Here is a 23,699-nt window from a genome sequence, read left to right on the forward strand (position 1 = left end):
ATAAACCACAATTCAGTAAGAAACTGTGAAATTAACTACATCACATGATTCAAATGCATATAGAGCTGCCTATAGCAGCAATAGCTTGTAGTAATTATTTTCTGTATGCCTTCATGAGTTTCCCATATTGTTGTGGAGGTATTTCGTCCCACGCTTCTTTACAGCGTTGCAGGCATTCATTTATGCACAGCTCTCTTAAGGTCCCACCACAGCATATCACTCAGGCTGATGTCTGGACTTTGCCTTGTCCACTATTCTGTTGTAGATTTGCTGCTTTGTTGCATGACCCAGTTTCAGCCTAGCTTTAGCTGTAGACAGATGGCTTCACTCTAGAATACTTATGGTTCATGGTTGACTCAATGACTGCAAGGTGCCCAGCTCCTGTGGCTGCAAAACAAACCCAACCCATCACCTCTCCACCACCATGCTTGACAACTGGTATGGGGTGTTTGTGCTGACATGCTGTGTTTAGTTTTCACTAGTGGTGGTGCTTTGCATTATTACCAAACATCTCCAGTTTGGTCTTACCTGTTCAAATAACATTGCCTCGGAAGTCTTGTGATTTGCTCACATGCATTTTTGCCTAAGCGGTGCTGTCATGTTCTTTTTATTAAGAAGAGGCTTCCAAACAAGCCATACTTGTTCCATCTTGTTCTTTTTTTACTGTCACAAACTTTAACACTTAAAATGCTAACTGAGGCCTGTACAGTCCGAGATGTTGCTTTTAGGTTTTTTGCAGTTTTCTGAGGATTGCAAGGTCTGCAATGAATTTGTTAGGAGATCCACACTTAAAGACTGATGGACTTTAATTTTTTTGGAAATGGCCTCATATACTTCCCTGATGTCTTTTCTCTTTGCCACTGTGTTAACACACCTGAATTCCCCAGAGCAGTAAATTCCTGAAACATCTGCTTTTGCAGAGATGCTCACACTCACTGATGATCAATTTCAGACTCACGAACAGCTAAGGCCACCACCACCATGTCTTCCATACATACACCTGCCCACCACCCCACTAATGTGAGCCATTGTCTACGTAGCACCTCATCTTTCAGGCTACTTACATACAGACTATATATACGGACCAAGTCCTTTGCAATTTGCCCTTTTAATGAGTGACTTCATCTTGCTTTGTTATTTATTACTGTTGTCCTATTGTCTATTTATATTTCCTTCACAGTTTCGATGTACATGTACAATGACAATAAAGACGTACTCTCTTCTATTCCAAATAAGTGCATCTGATTGGCAGCATTAGTCTTTCACACACTGCTTCTGCATTTTGGCTTCATTTTTGTTAAATAATGTGCTTTTATGCCTTTTTTTGCCAATTGTATTTCAGTTTCTTCAACCAGAGCTTGTAAACATAACAGGGTATGACTATGAGGTTACAAGAACTAAGTTGTTTTGGGGTTTTTTCAAACCAGGACACAAAACTCAAATAAATGGTTGAGAGTATAAAAGTATTCATTCATAAAACTCTAGAAGCGGCTCAGAGTTCATCAAAGCTTGCCAGCGAACTCACTTTCCATCTCCGTAGCTCTCTGATATTAAAATGAGTTGATGGTGCCTAATGACTCAAACATGATTTCGATTCATGTACATGTCACCTGGTATCTGTCACACACTAAACGAGGGGGTTAGAAAATGATTCGCATGATACTGCTGAGTTTTACTGAGGATGCTGTGCAGGACGTGTTGCAGCAGTCTCTTTGAAAACAAACTGTACACTCATGTAGTGACTAACAGAACTGGAGCAAACTTTTTCACTTAAAAAGACAGACTGTGAAGCCCAGGTATCCAAGCTGCATATTTATGACACGCTCAGAAGGCACGTCTGTCTACTGACAATCATTCTGCAAGACCACATCCTGCTATGTCAAGCCGCACATACATCATAGTGTGCTGTAGAGTAATATACAAGTGTGCGAGCCACAAATGAGTGCAGCCAATTATCTGATTGGAAACACGGGGCAAAAACTGAAAGGCAAATCACGTGGAGTGGTGAAAAAAAATGCACAAAATACACTTTAAGAGAGGATGGAACAAATGGGTCCACTTCTCAGCACTTTATATTTAGAAGCATACGAGACTGCCGTTTCCACAGTTAATGGACATCATTCTTTCATTGCCATTGATAGGGGGTAAATACACGGGGCCAAATCGTTCCTGAACGATTACACACTTCCAGTAAAAACCCTGGTATTCTATTTCTGAACATTAATGAGCAGCTCAGGCCAATTTCACCTCTCCAGGAGTATCAAATGGCAGCTATGAGCTCATGGGCGTATGAAACCCTTCACTAAGAAGATGATACTGATTTTACCAAAAAAAAAAAAAAAAACATCAAAACAAAAAACAAAAAAAGAAAAGAACACCACTAAGCCTACCCTCCTTTGTGTATGTGTGTGTGTGCTCTTTTTGTTGCATCCGGAGCAGAGTGCAGCTGTGCACAAGGCATCCTGCTACCCAAGAGACAGATGACATTACGACTCACTAAAGGCCTGTGCGTCCTCAGTTAGACACGCTGCTTTGTTGAAGATTAACCTGAATGCCAGCTTCCTGGTACTATACAGAATATTCCTATTAAAAAGGAACAAAAGAGCGCAAGGAAGCAGTGTTTCTTCTCTGCGTCGACCCTACAACTATTTGTACCTGACACGTGATTTAATTTCTTCTTCCTCTGATATTCATACCTGCTTTTTCCAAGAGAAATAAATATATTATATTGCAAGAAAATAATCCCAAACAACTGAACATTTAAGCAACCTGTGGTTCAGTAAAGAAGCACTTTAAACACTGATATTACGACACACAGGCGGGGTTGTATGTTTTCTTTCTATCATACAACTTTAGCTATCAGATTGATTTATGCGCTTAAAAAGCAGCCGGTTCAGTTTTACTTCTACCGTACTGATCCCAGTTTCTCCAAACTGTCTTTAGTGTAAAAACCTTGTAAAACCAACCAACCTCTTAAACTACTCATGTATTTGCTCAGTAACTTTAATTTTTAATCCTGGCAGTACAACTTACATTTTTCACAACACAAAGGTTTTGGCATCTTTAAAGGTTAATCAGTTGCCTTGGGTTCCAATGTAGACATCAACTAAAATATCTTACACCAATAGCGACTAGTTACTTGATGCTTAAAGCACTTTTAGCTGTAATGTATAAAAAATAAAATAAAATCCCACATCTACAATATCACTGCACTACCAGTCTCTTATTGATCAGTGGAATCAGTGGAGATTTCACTGCGTCTTTGCTGTATGAATTCAATTATTTGGGGCTTTTAGATGTGACATCACATCCTAACTGACAACACTATCCAACTGTTCACAATACCATCATGTCGGCCCATCGTGCAAGTCTTTTGTGAGGCATTCAAGCATCTTAAAAAAAACGCTGCACCCATCATATTTCTGACTGTATGCCAACCAACCAGTTCTGGCACATATACCTTACAAATTTACCAGTCATCAGGAGCGCTGATATTTGTATGAGCATGTTTGCACTGACAGAATACTCACTCTCGCCCTCTATTTTATCCGTGCCCCGAGTCCAGATAATAGTCCTGGTCTCCAGCTTTACTTGAAATGTCCTTCTCTCTGGCCGCTGGGACTTCTTAGAATAAAATAGTGTCAGTACTGTCCCCAGCTCCAGGTCTCGGTACAGGTTGTTCATCTCTGTGGCGTTGTCCATCCACGGCACAGGTCCATTGGAAAAGAAGCCAGAGGTCCCAGCCATGTTCACTTCCCCTGTTTGTTATCCGTTTCCTCTCAGAACAATCTGCTCAGTACAGGCTTAGACAGGGATACCTACAGGAGGAGAAGAAGGGAGGGGAAGCCCGTGAAACAACAATTCCTCTGGGACTTCATGTGTGTCAGTGCTGCATGCACATTATAAGGCACCAAAGAGTTTGATGCTGTCAAGAGCCATGCTTTAAACGATATTGCATGAAGTGTAAATGTTTCTATCATCCAATCTTTATAAATAAATGCACACTGTAAGACACTGCTACCCATATGTTGAGATACATGTCAAATATGAACGTAGGCAGTAATAATGCTTTATAATGACCATTTATAAAATTATATTTCTAAAAACTCTTCTTTAATGTTCAGCCCCGAAACCACAAATGACTCATGTCATGTCATACACACACAAATATATATATATATATATATATATATATATAGATATAGATATTTTACGTTGTACGTCTTGATTACAAACATTCAACTTCTCAGATCATCTTATCTTCCGTACTTACAAGCTAAACAAAAAATGTGGGCAAAGAATATATTTCAAAACATACCTTTGACCTTATTAACTTAAGGGTACAAGTACTGAGAGCAACGATTAGGCTACAACCTTTCAATCCCATCAGAGTGCATTATGTATCATTAAGAGTGGTGTGAATAAATGAGAGCTGCATCAGAAACCCATCGTGCAACGAGAAATCATGTTGATGTAGATAAATACAACAGAAAGGAGAAACGGGGTTTAATGTTATTTAGACTGCTTTTTCAATTAAAAAAAGAAAAAGACCAACAGGCCTGTAACTCCCTACAGGAAAAAAAGTTTCCTGTTAAAACAGTTTTAGGAATACAACTGGTGGCGAATGGCAGAAGAGTGGGGTTAACGCTGTAACAAGAACCGTCTGGCTATTTTCACGGCGTGGAAACGGGGCCGGTGTGTGCTAGCATTTCGCTGGGCGAAAACAACAAACATACCCTGCTAGACCCGTAAAAAAAAACAGGGGGCTGAGGTAGCAGTAGCTGTTCTATTCATTCCTACTCCTCCTTTTCCTTTTCCGTGCGAAGAAAAATTAACTGGGAAAACAACACGTCGGAGAGGGGCTGCCGTGCTGGAACTACCTACCGCCGCAATCTCGGCCCGACCGCACATCTCCAACGGCTGGCTGCTCCTCTCTCCTCGCGTCTTTTCTCCTTCTTTTTTTTCCCACCCACACTCAGGTTTTCCGTGATTAAATCATCGCCGGGCTCTCATAAGGCGCTGCGGTCCGGACAACAACAATTCCCGTTTCCTCTTCTCGCCTCTGGCCGTCCATAGAGAGAGAGAGGCAGACAGACACCGAAGCCCGTGGTAAGACTACGCAAGTTTGTCTGCTCTCGGATCAAGCCAGCGCAGGCCCTCTCTGGCACGTCAAGCGACCCGGAGTCTGTCACGAGGCTTCCGTCGCGGCTTTTCACAATAAAAGAAGTAATCGCGTCGCGTAAAGAGGTTGAGAATGTAGTTTAAAAAAAGATTAATTTCGTGTAACGCGCCCGTTTCTTAATTAGGGCGACCTGATGTCCCTCTTTATGTGGGACAGCGAGTTTAATTTATTCGTTTTTTGTTTTTGTTTTTTGTTTTATTCCTTGCCCCACTGTCCTACATCTTGAGACAATGTTACACATTTTGACTGGTTCATGCACATTTCTGGCTTTTGCAAAAACTTTTTAATATAGTCAGAAAAAGGTTATCCTAATGCCAGTTCAATCCACTTTTATTTATATAGTGCCAGATCACAAAAACAGTTACCTCAAGGTGCTTTGTATTGTAAAGTAATGACTACATTAATATAGCGAAAACCTCAACAATAACTCGACCTCCTTATGAGCTAGCATTTCGCACAAACTGTGTTTAGTCTGCATTTATTTTATAGCGATCTGGTCGCCCTATTCACAACAGCTGTATGAAAAACAGATACATAACACTTCACATATCTTTCACACATTTAACATATGCATGTTTATTATCATTATCAATGTTTATTATCAAAGTAGTTGTGCTTTATTTCAAATAAACAGAGGCATCACCATGAGTGTTGGCGAGCGTGTGTACTTTTGGTGTTCTGTTTATGCAGTTGCTTTATCATCTGTGGTGACGGTGAAGCATGTTGTAATACTGGTTTTAAATAGGAAGCAACATCCACAGTTGAATGAGGAAGCAGAAAAAACTGCCGCTCCTTGAGGTTCCTTGAAGGAAATGGTGACCCTGTCATATTTTCAAGATATGACAGGGCTCATAGGGGAGAGCCTCTGATTGTTGGGGAGCGTTTCTAATGTTGTAGGGCCTTTACTCTCCTATACAAAACAACATGAGGTGGCTGATGTTGTGAATTGGTGCAACATAATTAAAATTAAAAAACAAGTAGTTGTCACTTGAAGATGGCTCCTAAATGGAGTCCGATTCCATACACTCTTATGGTAAAATGTTCAGCGTCACAACACAAAAAGTATATTTACAAAATAACGTTTGCAAAATACAATTTGGACAGTTTCTGTCTGTTTGGACAGTTTCAGCCCTCATAACAAACTTCAGTAGGGCAATTTATTTTTTTTAGTTAAAATCCAAAATTCCAAAGCCAAGGTTGATGTCATAGTGGTTATGTCCATCTTTGTATACAGTCTATAGTTTTAAACAGGTATTTATCACTTGTATGTTAAGTTTACATCCAAGCCATTTATTACTGATACCATCTAATTATATGCTTGTAATTTTTCTTACTGCATCATTTTGAAACATTCTTTCTTCTTGTTGTTTACCTTGGATTTCTTTGTATGTAGATGTGGAGAAGCAGAGACATCAGACAGTTTGTTTCTCTGATAGTCACACTTATTAGTGGGAAAAAGTGACTAAATAAAACCAATAACTACACTTTAAGGTCACTTACATTTCAGGTAGATAACTTAATCAGACTGATTTATGTCCTTCAAAGAAACCACTGACGCCTGTTTCCCTAATTATTCTTCAGTGTACAGTATTATCAACACCCCGATATTTTTTGTATTTGCTCAACAGAATTGTGACATTAAATTTCTCCCGCTGCCTTTAATGTCCATGTTTTATAAACCCAAGGACTAAGGGTTGTTGTTTTGACCTGATTTGCCATCTCTAAAAGTCAGTCAGTAGCCCTGTATTACAATATTCAGCTAAAATATGTGTATATGGCTGCTAATTGCTGCGAGGTAAAGCATCGTTACCTGATTTGCGTTCTAAATCCAACATCTGCAAAACTCTTTTTGAGGGCAAACGTTTTGACAAAGACATGCACTTAATTTGTAGTCAATCATGGCACTTCCGGTTTGACCCTGCTGTTCTGACTGCAAATAACGGCACAACGAGCAGTTGAAGCGGAATGGTATCGGCCTCTTAAAGACCCAGACCTTTCCTGAACACAGAGCTTACTGTGTCTCCTAAACATAGCCTTAAATAAACTTTTATTTTTTTTTAGTTATTTTTTCCATTATAATTGTACATTTTAAAACATAAGTTGTTGACTGATTCCTGTTGATTCCCTCCACATCAGGAATCAGACAATGATTACACAGACATGTGTAATCAGACAATGAGCTTATTTTTAATGCCCACTTGAAAACTAATCAAAGCTGGCAACAAAAAGACGAAAAAGACAAGTCTGATGTTTTATTCTGAAACCTACAAAGCTCAAAACAAGCATTCAACTAACCAGGATTGCGATTGTGTGGTACAAGATCATATAGCAAGAAATATTAATGACAAAAGTTAGAATATCCATTCACATTTGCAAATGAATTCAAAGACACGTTCTGCTTTATCAGAGCAATACAAAAACAGCACGTTACAATGACAGACTTTTGAGATCTTATTTGGCAAAAATCCACCCCCCTTTTGTCAGGAGGAGCTATCCTGTATTTATTTTTTATTTTTTTTAGCTCTGGCATACAGTACATACACTGCCTTTCAGCTGCTTCAAGTAACCAAGATCCATATTACACAGAGTTCATCGTAAAACTGAGGAAACGAACACGCAAAAGTTGCATTTGAGCAATGAAAAGCCTTCTGTTATAATGCTTACAGCACACATTTTAAAAAATACTGAATCAGTCACTAAAAGAACAAAACAAAACAAAAAACAGACAAAAGTATATGTACATCCCTGAAAGAAACAGCAAACTCAGAGAGGTGATGGAAAAAAGGACGACATTCTGTGCGCTAATAGTTGTGCGAGCATAGTGCTGGGGGTTTTCTGATCTTCACACTGTCACCAGTCTGTCATTTCATTTCATCTTTCACACTAAAATTACACAAATGAAAAGTCATCACATCACCTCTCTCTCGTGTTGCGTCTCACAGTCTCCCATACAAACATTTGTTTAATTCATTATTCTATGACAATATAGATTTATTTCTCAATAAATCTGATGGCTTACAAATTTCAATACATTTGATCTCACAAAAGATAATACTAATGCGTCCGTCGCTGCTGGGTCACAGGCAGATAGCTGCAGCTACATACGCAATACTGTAGTTTTGTAAGAGAGAGATGCCCTTCGGCAGCTTGGTCAAATGGTTAAGGAGTTATTTTCCTATACATAGCTAATCCTTATGTACAGCACAATTATTCACCTGCGATCGGCTCTCGAGCAGAGGCTTACCTTCCTCCTTCACTGCCCTGCAGCAGCAACACAGTGGAAACATTTTGACATCTCCTGCAAACCATTTTCATATCAAAGGCATGGGTATAAAAGGTAAAACATTAAATAGGTTTAAAACTCATAGTCTTTATCGGCCATGTCGATCGCCCAGGCGAACTTCTCTCTCTGGGTTTTGTTGTAGATTTTCTCAATGGGAATACCGAACTTCTTGCACCTGGGATTGGAGGAAAGACAAGACAGAATGAAAAAAGAAATACTGTGTGAAATGCAACAGTGGCAGTTCGACAAATAGGTTGATAAAAGAGTGGTTTTGTTTCAGCTGATGGCTGCTGTCAGGTCTTGCGAGCTTCCGTTAACTGCAGTTTTCTTACGCTTCTGTATAATTACGGTTTCAGATCCCCTCGCTCTCTCTTTTGCTTTTTGAGTGTTTCATTTGACAAAAACAATAAAACACAATATGAACGATTTCAAGATTAAGAGATTTGACTTAATTTTTCATATATTCTCTACATATTGTTATAACTTGGCCACAAAAAGCATGCAGTGAAAGTCTGCTGTCACGTCAATACTATACTGGATTTTATTTTTTGTTACAGTACTGGTAAATTTGCAGCAGTTTGTTGGATATCAGTAGGACATCACATCGTCTTTGGCTTGGAGACTGACTGGGCCGTTTGTCCTTGGTTTGCAGGCAATCTAAACAATGTGGCATGAAAGTGTCCATGTGACTCACTGAACAGGAAAGTCTAAGAAGAATATTAGAGAGCAAATCAGCTGCAAACAGAAAATTAGTTTCTGTTTTCTAAGAAAGGTTTTATGCACACATTCACAGAACACTGAACTACTGGTGATGGTAAAAAAATGATTCACTCTGGTTACACGGCCCTCGTGTAGGCTTCTTTTTCTACCACAAACTTATCAGTAGAAACACCTTATACCAACTGTCAAGCACGGTGGTGGAGGGGTGATGATTTGGGCTTGTTTTGACCTGGGAACTCAAGTATTCTTGAGGGAGATGTCAGGCCATCTGTCCAACAGCTAAAGCTCAGCACAAGTATGGGCAATCGCAATTCCAAGCACAGCAGCAAATCTACAAAAAATAAGAGTCGAGGTGTTGCAACAGGCCAGTCAAAGTCCAGACCTCGACCCGAATGAAATGTGGTAGGCCCTTAAGAGAGCTGTGCAGATGCCCACAAACCTCAATGAACTAAAGCAAAACTAAAGCTGTAAAGAAATGTGTGACAAAGTTTCTTCACAACAATGTGAACGAGTCTTACAGAGAACAATTACTTTAAGTTATTGCTGCTAAAAGCGGTTGTTGGGGTCGAGTTTTTGAAAGCTTTCTTTTTCACATCATTGTGATCTGAGACGTCTGGAACAAAGGTACTTAATTGACACACAAGATTTTACAAGCCTGCTGCCTGTGGCAGGACATAAAACATATTTATCCATCCTTTTTTAAATCTGTTTATTCAATTCAGGGTCGCAGGGAGGCTGGAGTCTATCTGTGTTGGGGTGAAAGGTACACAGTGGACAGTTTGACAGTCAATCGTTATGCTCTCATATTATTTCTAATACATAAAAACAAACACACAGCTTCTGATTTTGTAGTTTTTACATAAAAAACAATTACGGTTTATAATTGAAGGTTAAACCTTAACATGTGGATCCAATACTCTAACAAACTAACAATCACACTTCACACAGCTTTATGTGACTGTTGAGGGCAAAGTTAAAAGCATAAAATGTGGCAAGAATGGAGTAGAAGAAGAATAAAGACAGAATGAAACACTTTTGATTAGACAGCTTTGACAAAGATTACTTAATAAATATTACGATGTATATTAAGTATTTATACTTCTTCTGCAGCGCGGTACTGTTTATGTTATGGTCTCAAGGGTCTTGTGTATTATTTGGACCCTCAGTTAACATTAGTGAAAGTCAGTTTCTGTTTAATTGCTGCTGCTGCTTTTAATGTTTAAAGTTTTTGATCTTTGTGCTCAACTTCTGAGTCCTTGCTTCAGATTTATCATTTTGTTGACAGTTAATTTTGAAATTTGTAGATAAAGACTCAATAAAGACTTTCCTGGTTAAGTCATCCAAAAGCTAAAGCTGTTACTGAGATATAATAAAATGAGAGAAACCATGATTAACTAGCTAAAATTTTAATTTCCTAGCCGTTAAGCCAGTGTACCTTCACCATACCATTACTCACAAATACCATAGTTTACACCATGTTCCCATGCACCACCCTTTATTAGGATCCCCATCCCTTACGCCCTACAACCAAGAAAATCACGGAGGATTCCTGTATCCATTGTGCTTGAGGAGGAGGTTCTCCATAAATAGCTGTGGGGCATCGGTTAAGGAGGGCGGACCGCCATGTTCCCCCTCTCTATGGCCAAGTCCCTCCATTCACCCACAGACAGCACCTCATTGCCTTCCCACATGGAGGAAGGAGGGCTGTTTTGCAACGCTCCCTAGCTTTCAGAAACAAACCCCATTGTTCCTCACGCTCACACGCTTTTCTTCCTCTTATTTTCCTTTTGCAGCAGTTAGCTTTTTTGCTTGAGCTGCTCCTTTTCCTACAATGCAAAAGCATTTCCTGCCTTTCTGTCACCAAGGGTAGGTATGGACTGCACATACCCACCCACCCAGAGGCTGCCTGCCTATTTATCAGTAGGGGGGTTGCTCATAAAGTCATAGTATAAAACAACAAACAAACAAACAAAAAAAAAAGATGCTCTGATTAAATAATAATTAACAGCTAATAAACGCAGATACAGAATGTCTTCTGTGCACAATAAATACCATGCCACAGAGATGCGTGGATCCAGGTAATTAAGCTTGGAGGTTCCCAGAGCAATTTGTTTGTTCTCCTCTCTGTCTGTGGCTTGCACCTGGAGTTTCATCAGCTGCTCCTCTATCCTCTGTACAGCTTTACGCTTCATCTCCACAGCCCTTACAAAGAAAAACAAACACAGGGCAGAGAGAAGGAAGAAGACAGATACACAAGATGCAAAGGAAAACAAAGACGGGGGTGTACGAAGGCGGGGAGACAGAGAGAGACGAGGAATTATAACGACAGACTTTAAATGCCCTGGACACCATTTAAACTTCGTTGCTGAGGAGCAAAGATGTTTAAGTAATTAAGTAATTGATCAAACTCTCTTGTACTCATTAGCGGTGCTAATGTTTTCTTACTTTTTGCTCTTGTCATCATGGGAAGCCTTGTGATCAGCTTTGGCAGCCTTCAGCTGCTTCCTGGCTGCTGATAGTTGATTTTGTTTCTCATCGATCTACAATCACAACAAATGCACACAGAGTGAAGTCTAAAAGCCGCACCACCAAAAGAGTGGATAGCTTTACCTTTAATGGGTACAAAAAAAAATGCCTGTTTACTGAGAACAAATTCTAATGGAGGAATAACAAAACCAGAAACAATCGTAACACAGACGTTTACCTTGTTCTGAAGATTTTGCATGGACTTCTCAAATGTTTTGGGCGGAGCTCTCTGGTGGTTGCAAAGAATGGCCACGGCCCGGTTGGCTCGGTTGTACGATAGGATCTTTGCTGGGATGCTGTCATCAGCTGTTGATCCAAAAACAACATAAGAGGAAAAGTTTAGAATGATTTAAATTTAAAATGACCCAAACTTTGCTGTGTAAAGGGTTTAGCCAATTTGCTAAATTGCTGCTAACCTGCTGTTACTATAATTCTATCACATAATGTAATAAAGTAGTTATTTTTGAATGGAAAGGCCCAAAAAGGCATTAAGTGTACAATGCTCATGTGAACAGTTATTATTAGTCATTCCTTCTTCCTTTTTCACCTTTCCTCTGCGCTGTTGCTCTCCCAGGTTTAATGAACAGACACGCGTATAATGACATCTGTCTGTACAGTACAAGTAGACTGGTATACAGCTTAAAAGTACAGGCTTAAAGTTACCTGTGTGAGAGGAGCAGGAGTCAGTACTTTTGTTTACATGGTGGAAACAATACTTTAATACCTGCACTGTCATGAATATAAACTCCAGAGTCCAGGTGTCACAAACAGTGACTGTAGAAAACAAAATCACTTCTACAGTCACTGGTCACAACACAGCACAGAAGCCACCAGTTACAGCTTCACATACACTCCCAGGTCACTTTATTATGCAAACTTGTTCAGCTGCTTGCAAATATCTAATAAGCCATGGCAGCAGCTCAGTACATTTAGGAATGCAGACACGGTCAAGTTCAAAGTGAGCGTCAGAACGAGAAAGAAAAGTGATTTAAATGTCTTTGAACCTGGCGTGCTGGTTGGTGCCAGGCTGGTCTGAGTATCTGAGAAACAGCTGATTTGCTGGGATTTTCCCATACAACTATCTCTAATGGTACAGAGAACTGTATAAAAAAGAAAAAATATCCAGTGAGCAGCACTTCTCTAGGAAAAAATGCCTTGTTCATGTCAGAAATCAGAGAAGAATAATCTGAATGCTTCGAGCTGACAGGAAGGAAACAGTAAAAGTTAAAGAACCAATTGTTATACCCAAGGTATGCAGAAGAGCACCTCTAAAAGCACAACACATTTAACACTGAAGAAGACGGGCTACAGCAGCAGAAGATGACACCGGTGCCACATCAGTCAGCAAAGAACACGAACATGAGTCTACAATTTGCACGAGCTCACCCAAACTGCACAACAGAAGATTGGCTCATCTGATGAGATTTGAGTTCATTCTGTAGAGTCAGAATTTGATGTACATGAAAACACTGATTCATCCTGTCTTATAATAGTTCAGACTGCTGCTGCTGGTGTAATGTTGTGGGATATGCTTTCTTGGCAGACTTCGGGCCCCTTAATACCAGCTGAGCCTGCCTGAGTATTGTTGCTGAATCCATCTAACCCCGCTCCTGTCAGGATAAAACACCATGTCACAAAGCTCAGATCATCTCAGTCTGGTTTCTTGAACATAACAAGAAGTTCACTGTACTCAAACAACCTCCACAGTCACCAGATCTCAAACCAATAGAGAAACTTTGGAATGAGGTAGAATGGGAGATTTGAGTTATGGATGTGTGGCTGACAAATCTGCAACAACTGATGCCGTCATATGAATGTGGACCAAAATCTCTGAGGAATGTTTCCAGCACCTTGTTGAATCTATATCATGAAGAATTAAGGCAGTTGTGAAGGCCAAACCTGAGAGTAGCAAAGAGTACCTAATGAATTGAGACTAGCACTAACTTATTTAATGATGACAATGAGTTGCTATAAGACTACATGAAACCATTTTCACTCACAACAGGTCAGCTCCTTGAGCTGCTGTTGCAGGGTGATGGAGGCGTTATAGGTACGGAAAACTTTGGCTGTAAGTCCATCCATCAGCTCCTGTAGGTGCTTATTTAGAATAGATGTCTGCAGGAAACACAGAAAAGAAGAGGGAACAACAGTTAAGGAGGGCAGGTGAATCAGAATTATACAAAGTAGTTAAAGTAAACATTTAACGTGAAGGCAGGTATTCTTGTGTGTTTCTCACATTCAGTCTGTCAAAGAGGTCGTCTTCAGGCTGTTTGTTTTCCAGGAACAACTGGAGGTTTTTAAAGACCTGACAGGAAACAAGAACGAAGATGTACTCAGCCTCAAATCAGTCACTTACATTTAACTCTTAAAACTGTGGCCATGGATGCACTGACACATTGTTACCAGCAGAGGGTGTGGGTTTATTTGTGCCCATGATGACAAGTGCAGGTGGTTTATAGACTGCAGGTTAGTGTGCTTTGTGTGAGTGCTTTTTAACTGGTACTTCAGAGGAAATGCAGCCAAATAGACAGGACCCAGACGTGCTGAAGAATTTGCAATTAAAAACGCGTGTGTGTGTGTGTGTGTGTGTGTGTGTGTGTGTGTGTGTCGTTTGTACACTCTGTTAATGGCAGGAAACAGACCACCCTGTGAGGCAGAGCTGACGGAAAACTATTTCTTTCTGATCACCTGCCTGTACAAACATCCTCCATAGATTAGAACATTTTTATCTCATCAACACTAAATTCCACATCTGTCATTACACAACCAATATCTGCCACAGCACCTCTTTCTTCCCTCATTAACTCCTCCCCTTCTCATTTCCTTCCTTACCCTCTTCTCCACGGGTATTTTGTTGTAGTAGCGGATGGAGTCTTTTCCTAAAAAGTCAAACTCCACAACGTACTCCTGGTCGTCCAGCTTGGGGTACAGTTTGATGTGTTCCACTCGCAGCGAGCAGCAGCCAACGGTGTCCGCCGTCTCGCCTTCCTCCTTTTCGTTACCTGCCCTCAGAGCCAGCTATGAGAAAAACACCAAACATCACAAACATAAGCAAAACTTCAGAGCAGAACATTTGGTCAGGATTTATGTAGGCCCTGTGATGAACTGCTGAGCTGTTCGGCATGTAACCCGCCCCCGGCCCAGTGACAGTTGGGATAAACTCCATGTCACCCATGTGACTCTGAACAGCATGACTTGTTAAGAAATCTTAGACTTAGTTTACCAGTGGAACTAAAGAAGGACCTATGATTTGTGTGACAGTAAATGTCATTTGCTGACACAGACTGGGTAATGTGTTAGAAATTAAAGGATACCACATTGTTTGATGGAAATTAACATTTTCAGCCTACAGAGGGCTGAATTTAAAGACATCCCAAAAACCACAAAGATGCTGGTCTTCTATGGCAAATGCCAATCAGGCTCCACAGTTTCATGCAGTGAGCACAGAGCCCAGCTCACCCTGCCCCTTGCACAAAGGAGCAGATACTGGTCCTACTGATGGGTTAAGGACTTTCTACGGTCAGCAAACCTTCTGGTAATGACACGTATTGATGTGCCATCCTGGAGGAGCTGGACTACCTGTGAAACCTCTGTAGGGTGCAGGTGTTGCCTCATGCTACCAGTAGTGACACTGACCCCAGCCAAAGAGGGAGGAAGAAGAGGGGAAGCCGTCTAAGATAAGATTTAATTGCTGGGATTTTTATAGATGGAGATGATATGACGTATGATAGGGAACTAGCCAAAGAAGCAATGTTGAAAAAGTGAAAAGTAGATTGAAGTTGGAAGGAAATTCATTCTAATTTGGTGGGGTTTATATCTCAAGCACAGACATCAGGACTGCCTCTGCACGTGGGCCCACGGCCCTGGATGTCTGGAGTGAGAGATGAGACGAGGAGTCAGCAATGGCCTTATGGTGGCCTGGAATATGTTCAGCTCGGAATAGGAACTGGTGAGTGACTGACAGCTGTGGAGGACAACACATTAAAGGGATGATGGACGAAAATGAGAACGTAGTGCTTGGAGGCATAGGGAATGCACGAGATGTGAAAATTCAGCTGAATTATCTACAATAGTTCACGTCACTTTACAGCGATTTCCCTTTTCAACCTACTACTTCCACTAGTTCTACTTCTACTACTTAAATCAAAGCTGCTGTACGTTCTTGTCTATAATCTACTTTATCTATTTTATCACTTGGTGCAGTCACCATAATTTTATTGTATTCTTATTTACCTTGTCTATGAAGTACAGCGCCACAGCTCTCTGTCTGATCCTCATCTCTTTTGACTTCCAGTCCTCTCTGTACTGAGCACGGATGCGATCCACACACTTCTTTAAACGCCGGGCAGTTTCATATTTCTGCCAGTCCTTCTCCCCCTGCACACACACACACACACACACACACGTACGTCCCATCATTGGGAAAATGGTAGAAAAAAAAGGTTACTGGGGGAAAAGGCGGCGAAAGCGCAGGTACCTTGATCCTGGAGCTCGGGTTTAACATGATGTACTTGATGGAGCCCTGGATGTTCTCTGTCCAAGATGCTAACCAGGTTACTTTGTTGTCATGTCGAACCTCCTTCCATTTTGTCCCTGGGGGAGGTTTGGGGTGCTTGGAGTCCCTACATAAAAAGAGCCAGAGTTACCAAACAGGTGCAAAACATGCTGGCACATTTCCACTGATCTATGTTTGGAGCTGTTCCCACGGTGGAGCTTTGTGCTGATTTAAAAGCGTTCCTCAGAGGTACCAAAAATTAAATAACTGATCTTTTTTCTGCAGTGTAAACACCACAGCTATGAGACAATAGTGCAAAGAGAACATAAAATCCCACCTTCCAGTATGCGGGGGTGAACATGTCCTCCCTGGCTTGTGTTATTGTTTGCACGGATACAGTTTACACTGACAGGAAGACCACCTTTGACATGGTGCCAGAAGCGCATGTGTGTGTCAGTGATACATCTGCCATACTGTATATGCGACAGGCAGCACGTACAATCTTTTACCCAGTGTTTTTTCTTTGATGGCAACTGACCGCTACAATTTAGCTTTCCCATAAACTCTCCCACACATCCCGCCTCCAAAGCAAAAACAACATCATTTCCACAGTCTGTAAATAAATACGGTAATCACAAAATCAAAAGACAGAAGCACAGATTAACAGAAAACAAGGCAGACAGGTGGTAAAACAAGGTGATCGGTGTGGGGTAAATGCCTGTGACCTCCTGACCAAACACTTCATCAATACTCAAAGCCTCATCAGTTGCTGCTTATTATATCCTTTCACATGCACACATCCTCTTATTTTATCCCTTTAACAACAACAGTCTCATCATCTTTCACATGTCCTCACCTAAAATGGTTTTACAGGGCCACCTTGTGGTAAATCTCATAACCAAACACGATAACAACAACTTGTGTCCAGATTTTATGTTTCTGCTATGCTTCGCCTCTGAAACAGGAACGGTTAAAGATGAGGGCAGCTGAGGTGGCGATAACGGTGACAAAGAGATTTCCTACTTGCTACAGTTAATAATGATGTCTTCGGGTCTGATGCGCCGCTTCAGCATGCCCATCTTTGGATGGTCCCCCCGTCCTCGGAAAAGGCCCGGCGGCTCGATGCGGAAATTTCCGATCCTCTCCTTGTGGTTGTCCATGATGCAGAAACCATACTCCTGAAGGAGCCGTTCATTTTCCTCTTTGATTTTCTACAAGATGTATGAAGATATATTGAGAAATCCCAGAGTTCTCGAGGTTGGAAGAGTGCACCTAACTGCAATACCTGTTTCTCCTCTTTAGACATCTGTTTCCGAGCTTCTGACTGGGCCTTGAAGTACTCGCTCATCTCACTGAAGTCACATTTATTCAGGTCAGTAATCACAGACTTCTCCTCTGATGTCATTTCCTAAAATAAAACAGAAGACATGTGAAGCCCCATTTAAATACTTGGAAATTCACACTATCTGCAGAGCCATGTCCATTTTCCTCACCTTCCTCCAGTCTTTAAAGAAGTTCTTCCTAAAGATGTCCTTCGTGGTATACTCATGATCCAACATTTTGGCAAAAAATGTTGCAACCTCTTCAGCAGGAGCACTCAGCTTCATAGGCTTACCTACAAATACAGGAAATTACATTATTTTAATAAAAGATAATAATAAGTACACAAAAATAAGTTTTCTTTAATACAAACTGACTCACCACCATAGTAAAATTTAACTTTGCCTGGCAAGGGTTCGTATGGAGGCGCAAACACTGGACCTTTATGTTCCAGGAAGCGCCATTTGGAGCCGTCGGTATATCTTTCCTCCTCCCACCTAATCATGACAAACAACAACACAACACAACCGATGAGAGAGAAAAAACTGCACTTTATCTAAATAAGTGGTTTGTAATTTCCTGAGGAAAAGATCAATTTGTGTCTATAATTAACTCACCATTTCCACTTCTCTTCTTCTTCTTTTTTCACTTTCTTCCCGTCTGTTCCTTTTTTGTCTTTTATCTTCTTTTTGTGCTTTATACCCTAAAAAATGGATTCAATTAAATAGATCTACAAGGAGATACACAGCAGATGCCCCAACCCGGAAAATATTTTTGTCATTACAGTGTATTAACATGTAATAAACCTCATCTTCCTCGTCTTCGTCGTACTCATGTTTCCTCTTTTTGGCCTTTTTGTCGTGTTCCAACTTGACTTTTTTGGGCTTGTATTCATATCTGTAGAAAATTACACCACTACATGAACAACCAAAGCTGAACTGCAACTACAAGCGTATTGGATTCATTTGAATGACACCTACTCTTCATCATCATACTCTTGTCTGGAGCTCTTGTTGTGTTGGGGTGAGGGGTAGAAGCCATTGTCTTCCTCAGGTTCACTCTTAATGCCAGCAGGGCTCCTGTCTCTAATTGGCACGTCAAAGACATTGAACAGCATTTTAGTAAATGACAACAAAGCAATAACTGCTCTTTAGTATAATTATTTTAAAAGCAAATAACGGCTGATTCATGAGTACTTTTACTGCATGATAACTGCAAAGGTCTTTAGCCATCTGTCATTTCTTGTTATTTTGCTAGAAAAACAGGAAATGGGTGCAGTGATGGACTGAAACGTGCAGGCACAAATGACACTGCAGACTATAAGTCAAAAACAGAGTTTGTGCAATTCTAAAATGAAAGTCAATATTTGGTATGACCACATTTATAAAGTCTCTTAGGCAAGCCTGTAATTTCTTTAAATCTTCAGGAATCGTTCTCCAGGCTTCTAGAAGGACATTCAAAGCTCTTCGTTGGATGTTGGCTAATCCATGACTGACCGTGTTTCTTTCTGCATTTTCTATTTTTTTTCTTTCAACTATATTAGTAGTGTGTTTTGGAATAAATAGCAAGCTGAAAAATAAAGGATTTGCCAGACACTTTTCAAATGATATTCCAGGTTCAATCAAAATCTGTCACGTTACTGTGTTCATAATTTTATCAATTTTGGCAAGTGCCATTTTTATGCTTGAATCATGCATACATCAGTGTTAAGTGTCTTAAAAAAACAAACAAAAAAAACATTCCTCTGAAAATGGTCAGGTACAAGGACTGGACTGAAAATAAGTAAAAACACAAAACAAAAACAAAAAAATCAGCCAATGTTCAAAGTAAAACTTTGAAAAACCTTCGGATATAATGGAGAACTGTTGTTCAAGAGCATTTTACCACTAGAAGTAATAGATAAAGAAATGAAATGTGCTTCAGGACTTGTGCAGAGTCTGTAGCTGCAACAAAGCGATCATGTTTACCTCACATATCCATTTTCCTTCTCCCTTTTAGGCTTCTCTAAATGAGATGATTGAATCTGAGAAATGAGAAAATATAGAAAACCATGTTAAAACGTATGCCACACCTTTGCCAACTTTAAAAACTAATTTTAAACTTTAGCATATAGTCAGAGTTAACTGAAAACCAGAGGGGCTCTGGTTGCTTGTCAGTGTTTGTTTCTAATGAGGCCAATCTCTCTGGAGGATTTTAGAAACGTTAAAAAAAACAGGACCAAAAACAATTTGTCACAAAAAATAACGACTCACAATCTTTACTCCAAACACATATAAAGCTTTTCATTTAAAAGCATACCGACGACCCATAAACAAACCTTCTCTTCTCTCCTCTTGTCTTTGTCCCTGTCTTTGTGTTTTTGTCTGTGTTTGTCTGAGCTGCTGTCGCTGTGCTTCAGTCGCTCTTTGTCTTTGTCTCTGTGTTTCTTCTCAGAGTGCTCCTTATGCTCACTAGAACACAGAAGACACAAAAGGCAGAGATCAAGCGTAAAAGGTCAGACGAGGTCTGGATGTGCAGACACAGAAGATGCCATCACAAAAAAAACCAAAAAAACAACCACCGGCAACGTACGCTTATCGTTTTTAATCACACAAAGACAGAGACGCGGGCTGTCAACAATAACGGACAAAGTAATGACAGCTACTTATGACACACAAAAAGAAACCATAACAAATCCACAATGGTTCCAAGATTGAAAGATTTCATTAAGAAACTTAATTTGACGTTGCTGTATTTATTTTAGTTAAATCAGCAGTCACTTATTGAGTCTTTCATATTACTGTGTTTGATACTGACAAAATGAAATTTGGATTTTGTCAGGATCCTCCTCATTTAAAATGTTCCCATAACACCGCAAAAGTGAATACATACCATTACAAAGACTTAACTCTGAAAACCGATTATTTCAAGAGAGTAAGGGAACAGCCAAACATAAAGGCAGGTGTGAATGATGTTTAGCAGATCACCAAATAACTGAGACAAAGAAACAGACATCTTACCTGTTGCTGTGCTTGAATTTCTCTCGCTCCTTGTCTTTTTTGTGATCTTTGTGTCTGTGTTCCTTGTCTTTGTGCTTGTCTTTATGTTTGTGTGTGTCTACAGTACAAGGGAGAAATCAACTTGTTGAGAAGCATTTAAAGATATCAGAACAAAAACTTTTTAAATGATTCTTTCACAATTAGCTGTTTGCAATTTGCATGATTTGTCAGGATGTGTCACCTCCAAGGCAACATTCACTTACCAACACTTTATTAGGTACACTTATTCAATTGCTTGTTAATGCAAATATCCAATCAGCCATTCACATGAAAGCATTTATTATGTATTCAGGCAGCATCAAAAAGGTGAGGAAAGGTGAAGTGATTTTTGATGTGGTGTGGTTGATGGTGCCAGATATCCCAGACATTTCAGAAACTGCTGATTTACTGGGATCTTCCCATACAACCATCTCTAGGTTTACAGAGAATGGTCCAAAAATATTTACAGAGAGCGGCAGTTATCTGGGAGAAATCGTCTTGTTGATGCCACAGATCAGAGTAGAATGGCCAAAGTGCCTATAGGAAAGGAACAGTAAGTCAAATAACCAATTGTTACAACCAAAATGTGCAGAAGAGCATCTCTCAGCAGCAGAAGACCACACTGGGTGCCACTCCTGTCAGCTAAGAACAGGCTAAAATTTGCACAGGCTCACCACAATCACCAGATCACAAGTCAAAAGAGCACACTATGGGATGCATGGCTGGATGGATATGCAACTTACAAATCTCCAGCATCTATGATGCCATCATGTCGACATGGGCCAAACTCTCTGAGGAACGTTTCCAGCACGTCGTTGAATCTATACCACTAGAAATTAAAGTAGCTCTGAAGGCAGGCCACAGCCTGCGCAAAGTGTACCTAATAAAGCGGCAGCCTTGGTAAAGCTGCAACAAATCTACTGAGAAGTGACATCTTAAGGACGAACTGTGCAACAAACGTCCGTTCCCTTACTTCTGGTTCCAAATCTCGGAGAAACACTTTGTCAACAAACATGCAAACACACAAAACAAAAATCTCTTAATGCATGCAGAGATAATTGCAATGAGACAATAAGAGACACAAATCTCCAAAAGAAGAACTTGGCTGGTGAGGACTGGGGGGGGGGCTAAGTATGTTTCATACCCACCCAGCAAAACATCATTCCTCCACGGGTATTTTCCACATAGATCAATTTTGTTTTCATACACTCCTGCTGCCAGCCAAACGACTAGCCCGTAATGATTCTGCATGTTCTCCTAATATTAAAATGCTTCCTGCTGAGTAAAATCCCCCCAAAGGTAGACCTGAAACAGTCTGATCATCACCTTGTGACTCTCTGTTGTCATGGCAGTTTAATAACCACATAATCAGCTTTTGTAATATATACCACATTTTAATAAGAAACTAATTTCCCTCAGACAGCTTTGCTTTGCATCAAATAAAGCATTTAAACAAAAAAGGCTGCTCCCAACTTAAGTGTAATTTAAGTATAATTTGTGCCAAAAAAAATAAAAAAATGTGGATGTTTTTAATAATGCCGTGCAACTTTTTTCAGTGTGTGAGAGGGCTTGAAGTTTGGTGTGAGTATTCCTCGTTAACAGTGCAGATAAATATCTCTTAAAGAAGGATGGAGGCAGAGCACAGGTGGTGGTGAGATAGGGGCAGGGAGAGGCGATAAGCTCCCAGCTCTCGCCTCCATATCACGGCAGACAGTTGGCTCTGTGCTCGGCGCCCTGCCTGCTTCATACAGAAAAAGAAAATGGCGCAGAGACTAAGTCCTCAGCCCCAATTCGGCCACTTTCGGCTCCAAAATTCGCTGCGATTCCACGCACGTATCGCCAGTCTAAAGCATGCAAAATTTACACGACGCCAGGCCCTTTCGGAATACCCCGTCAGATTAAAAAAACGAGACTGGCAAGGGTGCATTTCAGACCCTCTTTTTGAACAATAGCCGCAAGAGAGTGGAGGAGAAGGGACTTAGTCTCTGGGACGCCATTTCTGTCCTTTAAAAAAACTAACAGTAGACAGATTCCAGCTGGAAATCAAGAGTCAGAATGAACAAGAAAATCCTCATTAGAGGTCCTACCGCTTCCTTTAGATCCGGAATTGACCTGAAAATTGTGAAAAAAATGTTTTTAATATTTCAATTTTAAAAACGCCGGTAAGCTCGCTTATTCAAGTTTCAATAGGAATATACGCTGAGCCTAGGAATGTGCGTATTTCTGCACAACAAAGACCCGAGAGAGCACAAAAATGTAAAAGTTTTCTCCTAAAATAAACAGAGCAGCCTAACTTGCAGCGACAGCTAACGTTAATTTGCGCTCATTTCATATCCTGATGGTTAATACTTGTGTTATGTCTGTTATTGCTGAGAGAATTGATCCAAAACTGTACAGAAGACACTAATTATCGGCCAAAAGCTACCTGGGAGTCTCCGCGTCCGTGGTCTCCGCTCATGGTCAAGTTGTTTTTGTTTGTTACGCAGGTAAAGTTAAGAGTAGACAGCTGTTAAAGGATGCAGCCGCACAGGATGCGAGGCTCGGGGAACCCTCACTGACAGCCTGGAATGGAGTCCCGATGTTTACCGACTGCGCATGCGCAACCCAACCTGGAAGAAGGCTGTGCATGGTCCTTACCTGAACCGCTATCATAACACCATTTTTACCGGGTTGGTGAGGACACTGGACATAAAAGATCGGAAAACTGGAAATTGTGTTGGAGCCCAAAGATTTTGAACTTTTAGCTGTTTCACAAGTTTTTACAGCTTTTCCTGTTGGGCTTCAATTTGATAAATATGTGTGTAAACTTACGGAAAAAAGTTATGTTAGCTCAGTGTGAACATTTGTTGTTATTTTATAGCATATTTCTATAGTACATATTGGAAAAACCAAACCAAAACAACAACAAAAAACCCCACACTTTGTTATGTTAAGTCCAAAATTGATGTCATGTCCAGTGGCCACATTGAAGTCTTTTGATCCTCGGGCCCCATGTTTGACATCTATGAACAAACATTGAAAATGTGACGTCATTCAGGGGTAAAAGCGCAAAGGATTCTGGGAACGAGTGGCAAGTGGTACTAGCGCACGCAGGCTTTCACATGAAAACAGTCACACAGCGATAAAAAGAAACACAAAAAATGGCAAGAATTTGTT

The 23,699-nt window shown here is 40.5% G+C and overlaps 2 protein-coding genes across 2 annotated transcripts in view; both read right to left on the minus strand.

Moving 5' to 3' along the window:
* Positions 1-5,181, minus strand: part of plcg1 (phospholipase C, gamma 1) — a 31,216-nt gene extending 26,035 nt beyond the window's left edge. The window contains exons 1-2 of the mRNA XM_082518341.1: positions 4,885-5,181; positions 3,531-3,818 (exon numbers count right to left, since the gene is read on the minus strand). Of these exons, the coding sequence (XP_082374467.1) occupies positions 3,531-3,747 (217 nt within the window). The 5' untranslated portion in view covers positions 3,748-3,818; positions 4,885-5,181. The remainder of the gene's footprint in view (positions 1-3,530; positions 3,819-4,884) is intronic.
* A 2,244-nt stretch (positions 5,182-7,425) lies between these two features.
* top1b (DNA topoisomerase Ib) lies at positions 7,426-23,146 on the minus strand. Its single transcript, XM_082519413.1, has 21 exons — positions 22,969-23,146; positions 22,631-22,655; positions 20,526-20,622; positions 19,844-19,976; positions 19,494-19,549; positions 18,507-18,611; positions 18,333-18,423; positions 18,144-18,229; positions 17,908-18,023; positions 17,700-17,821; positions 17,492-17,614; positions 17,230-17,417; positions 16,189-16,333; positions 15,945-16,088; positions 14,544-14,729; positions 13,948-14,016; positions 13,712-13,826; positions 11,890-12,017; positions 11,631-11,725; positions 11,238-11,387; positions 7,426-8,640 (listed from the first exon to the last, which is right to left on the minus strand). Exons 1-21 carry the CDS (start codon positions 22,999-23,001, stop codon positions 8,538-8,540), a joined length of 2,310 nt encoding a protein of 769 aa, XP_082375539.1. The 5' UTR covers positions 23,002-23,146; the 3' UTR covers positions 7,426-8,537.
* Between the last annotated feature and the right edge of the window lie 553 nt (positions 23,147-23,699).

The sequence above is a fragment of the Aulonocara stuartgranti genome (genome assembly GCF_965226115.1).
Source record: "Aulonocara stuartgranti genome assembly, chromosome: 20".
Taxonomy (NCBI): domain Eukaryota; kingdom Metazoa; phylum Chordata; class Actinopteri; order Cichliformes; family Cichlidae; genus Aulonocara; species Aulonocara stuartgranti.

Bases quoted from the DNA above. Each gene is read 5' to 3' on its own strand.
- top1b (XM_082519413.1), bottom strand. From the start codon at position 23,001: ATGAGCGGAGACCACGGACGCGGAGACTCCCAG. The intron at 17,822-17,907 runs GTGAGTCAGTTT...CTGTATTTGTAG, and splicing joins AGTTAAATTTTACTATGGTG to GTAAGCCTATGAAGCTGAGT. The intron at 8,641-11,237 runs GTATTTATTGTG...CTCCAATCCCAG, and splicing joins CCACGCATCTCTGTGGCATG to GTGCAAGAAGTTCGGTATTC.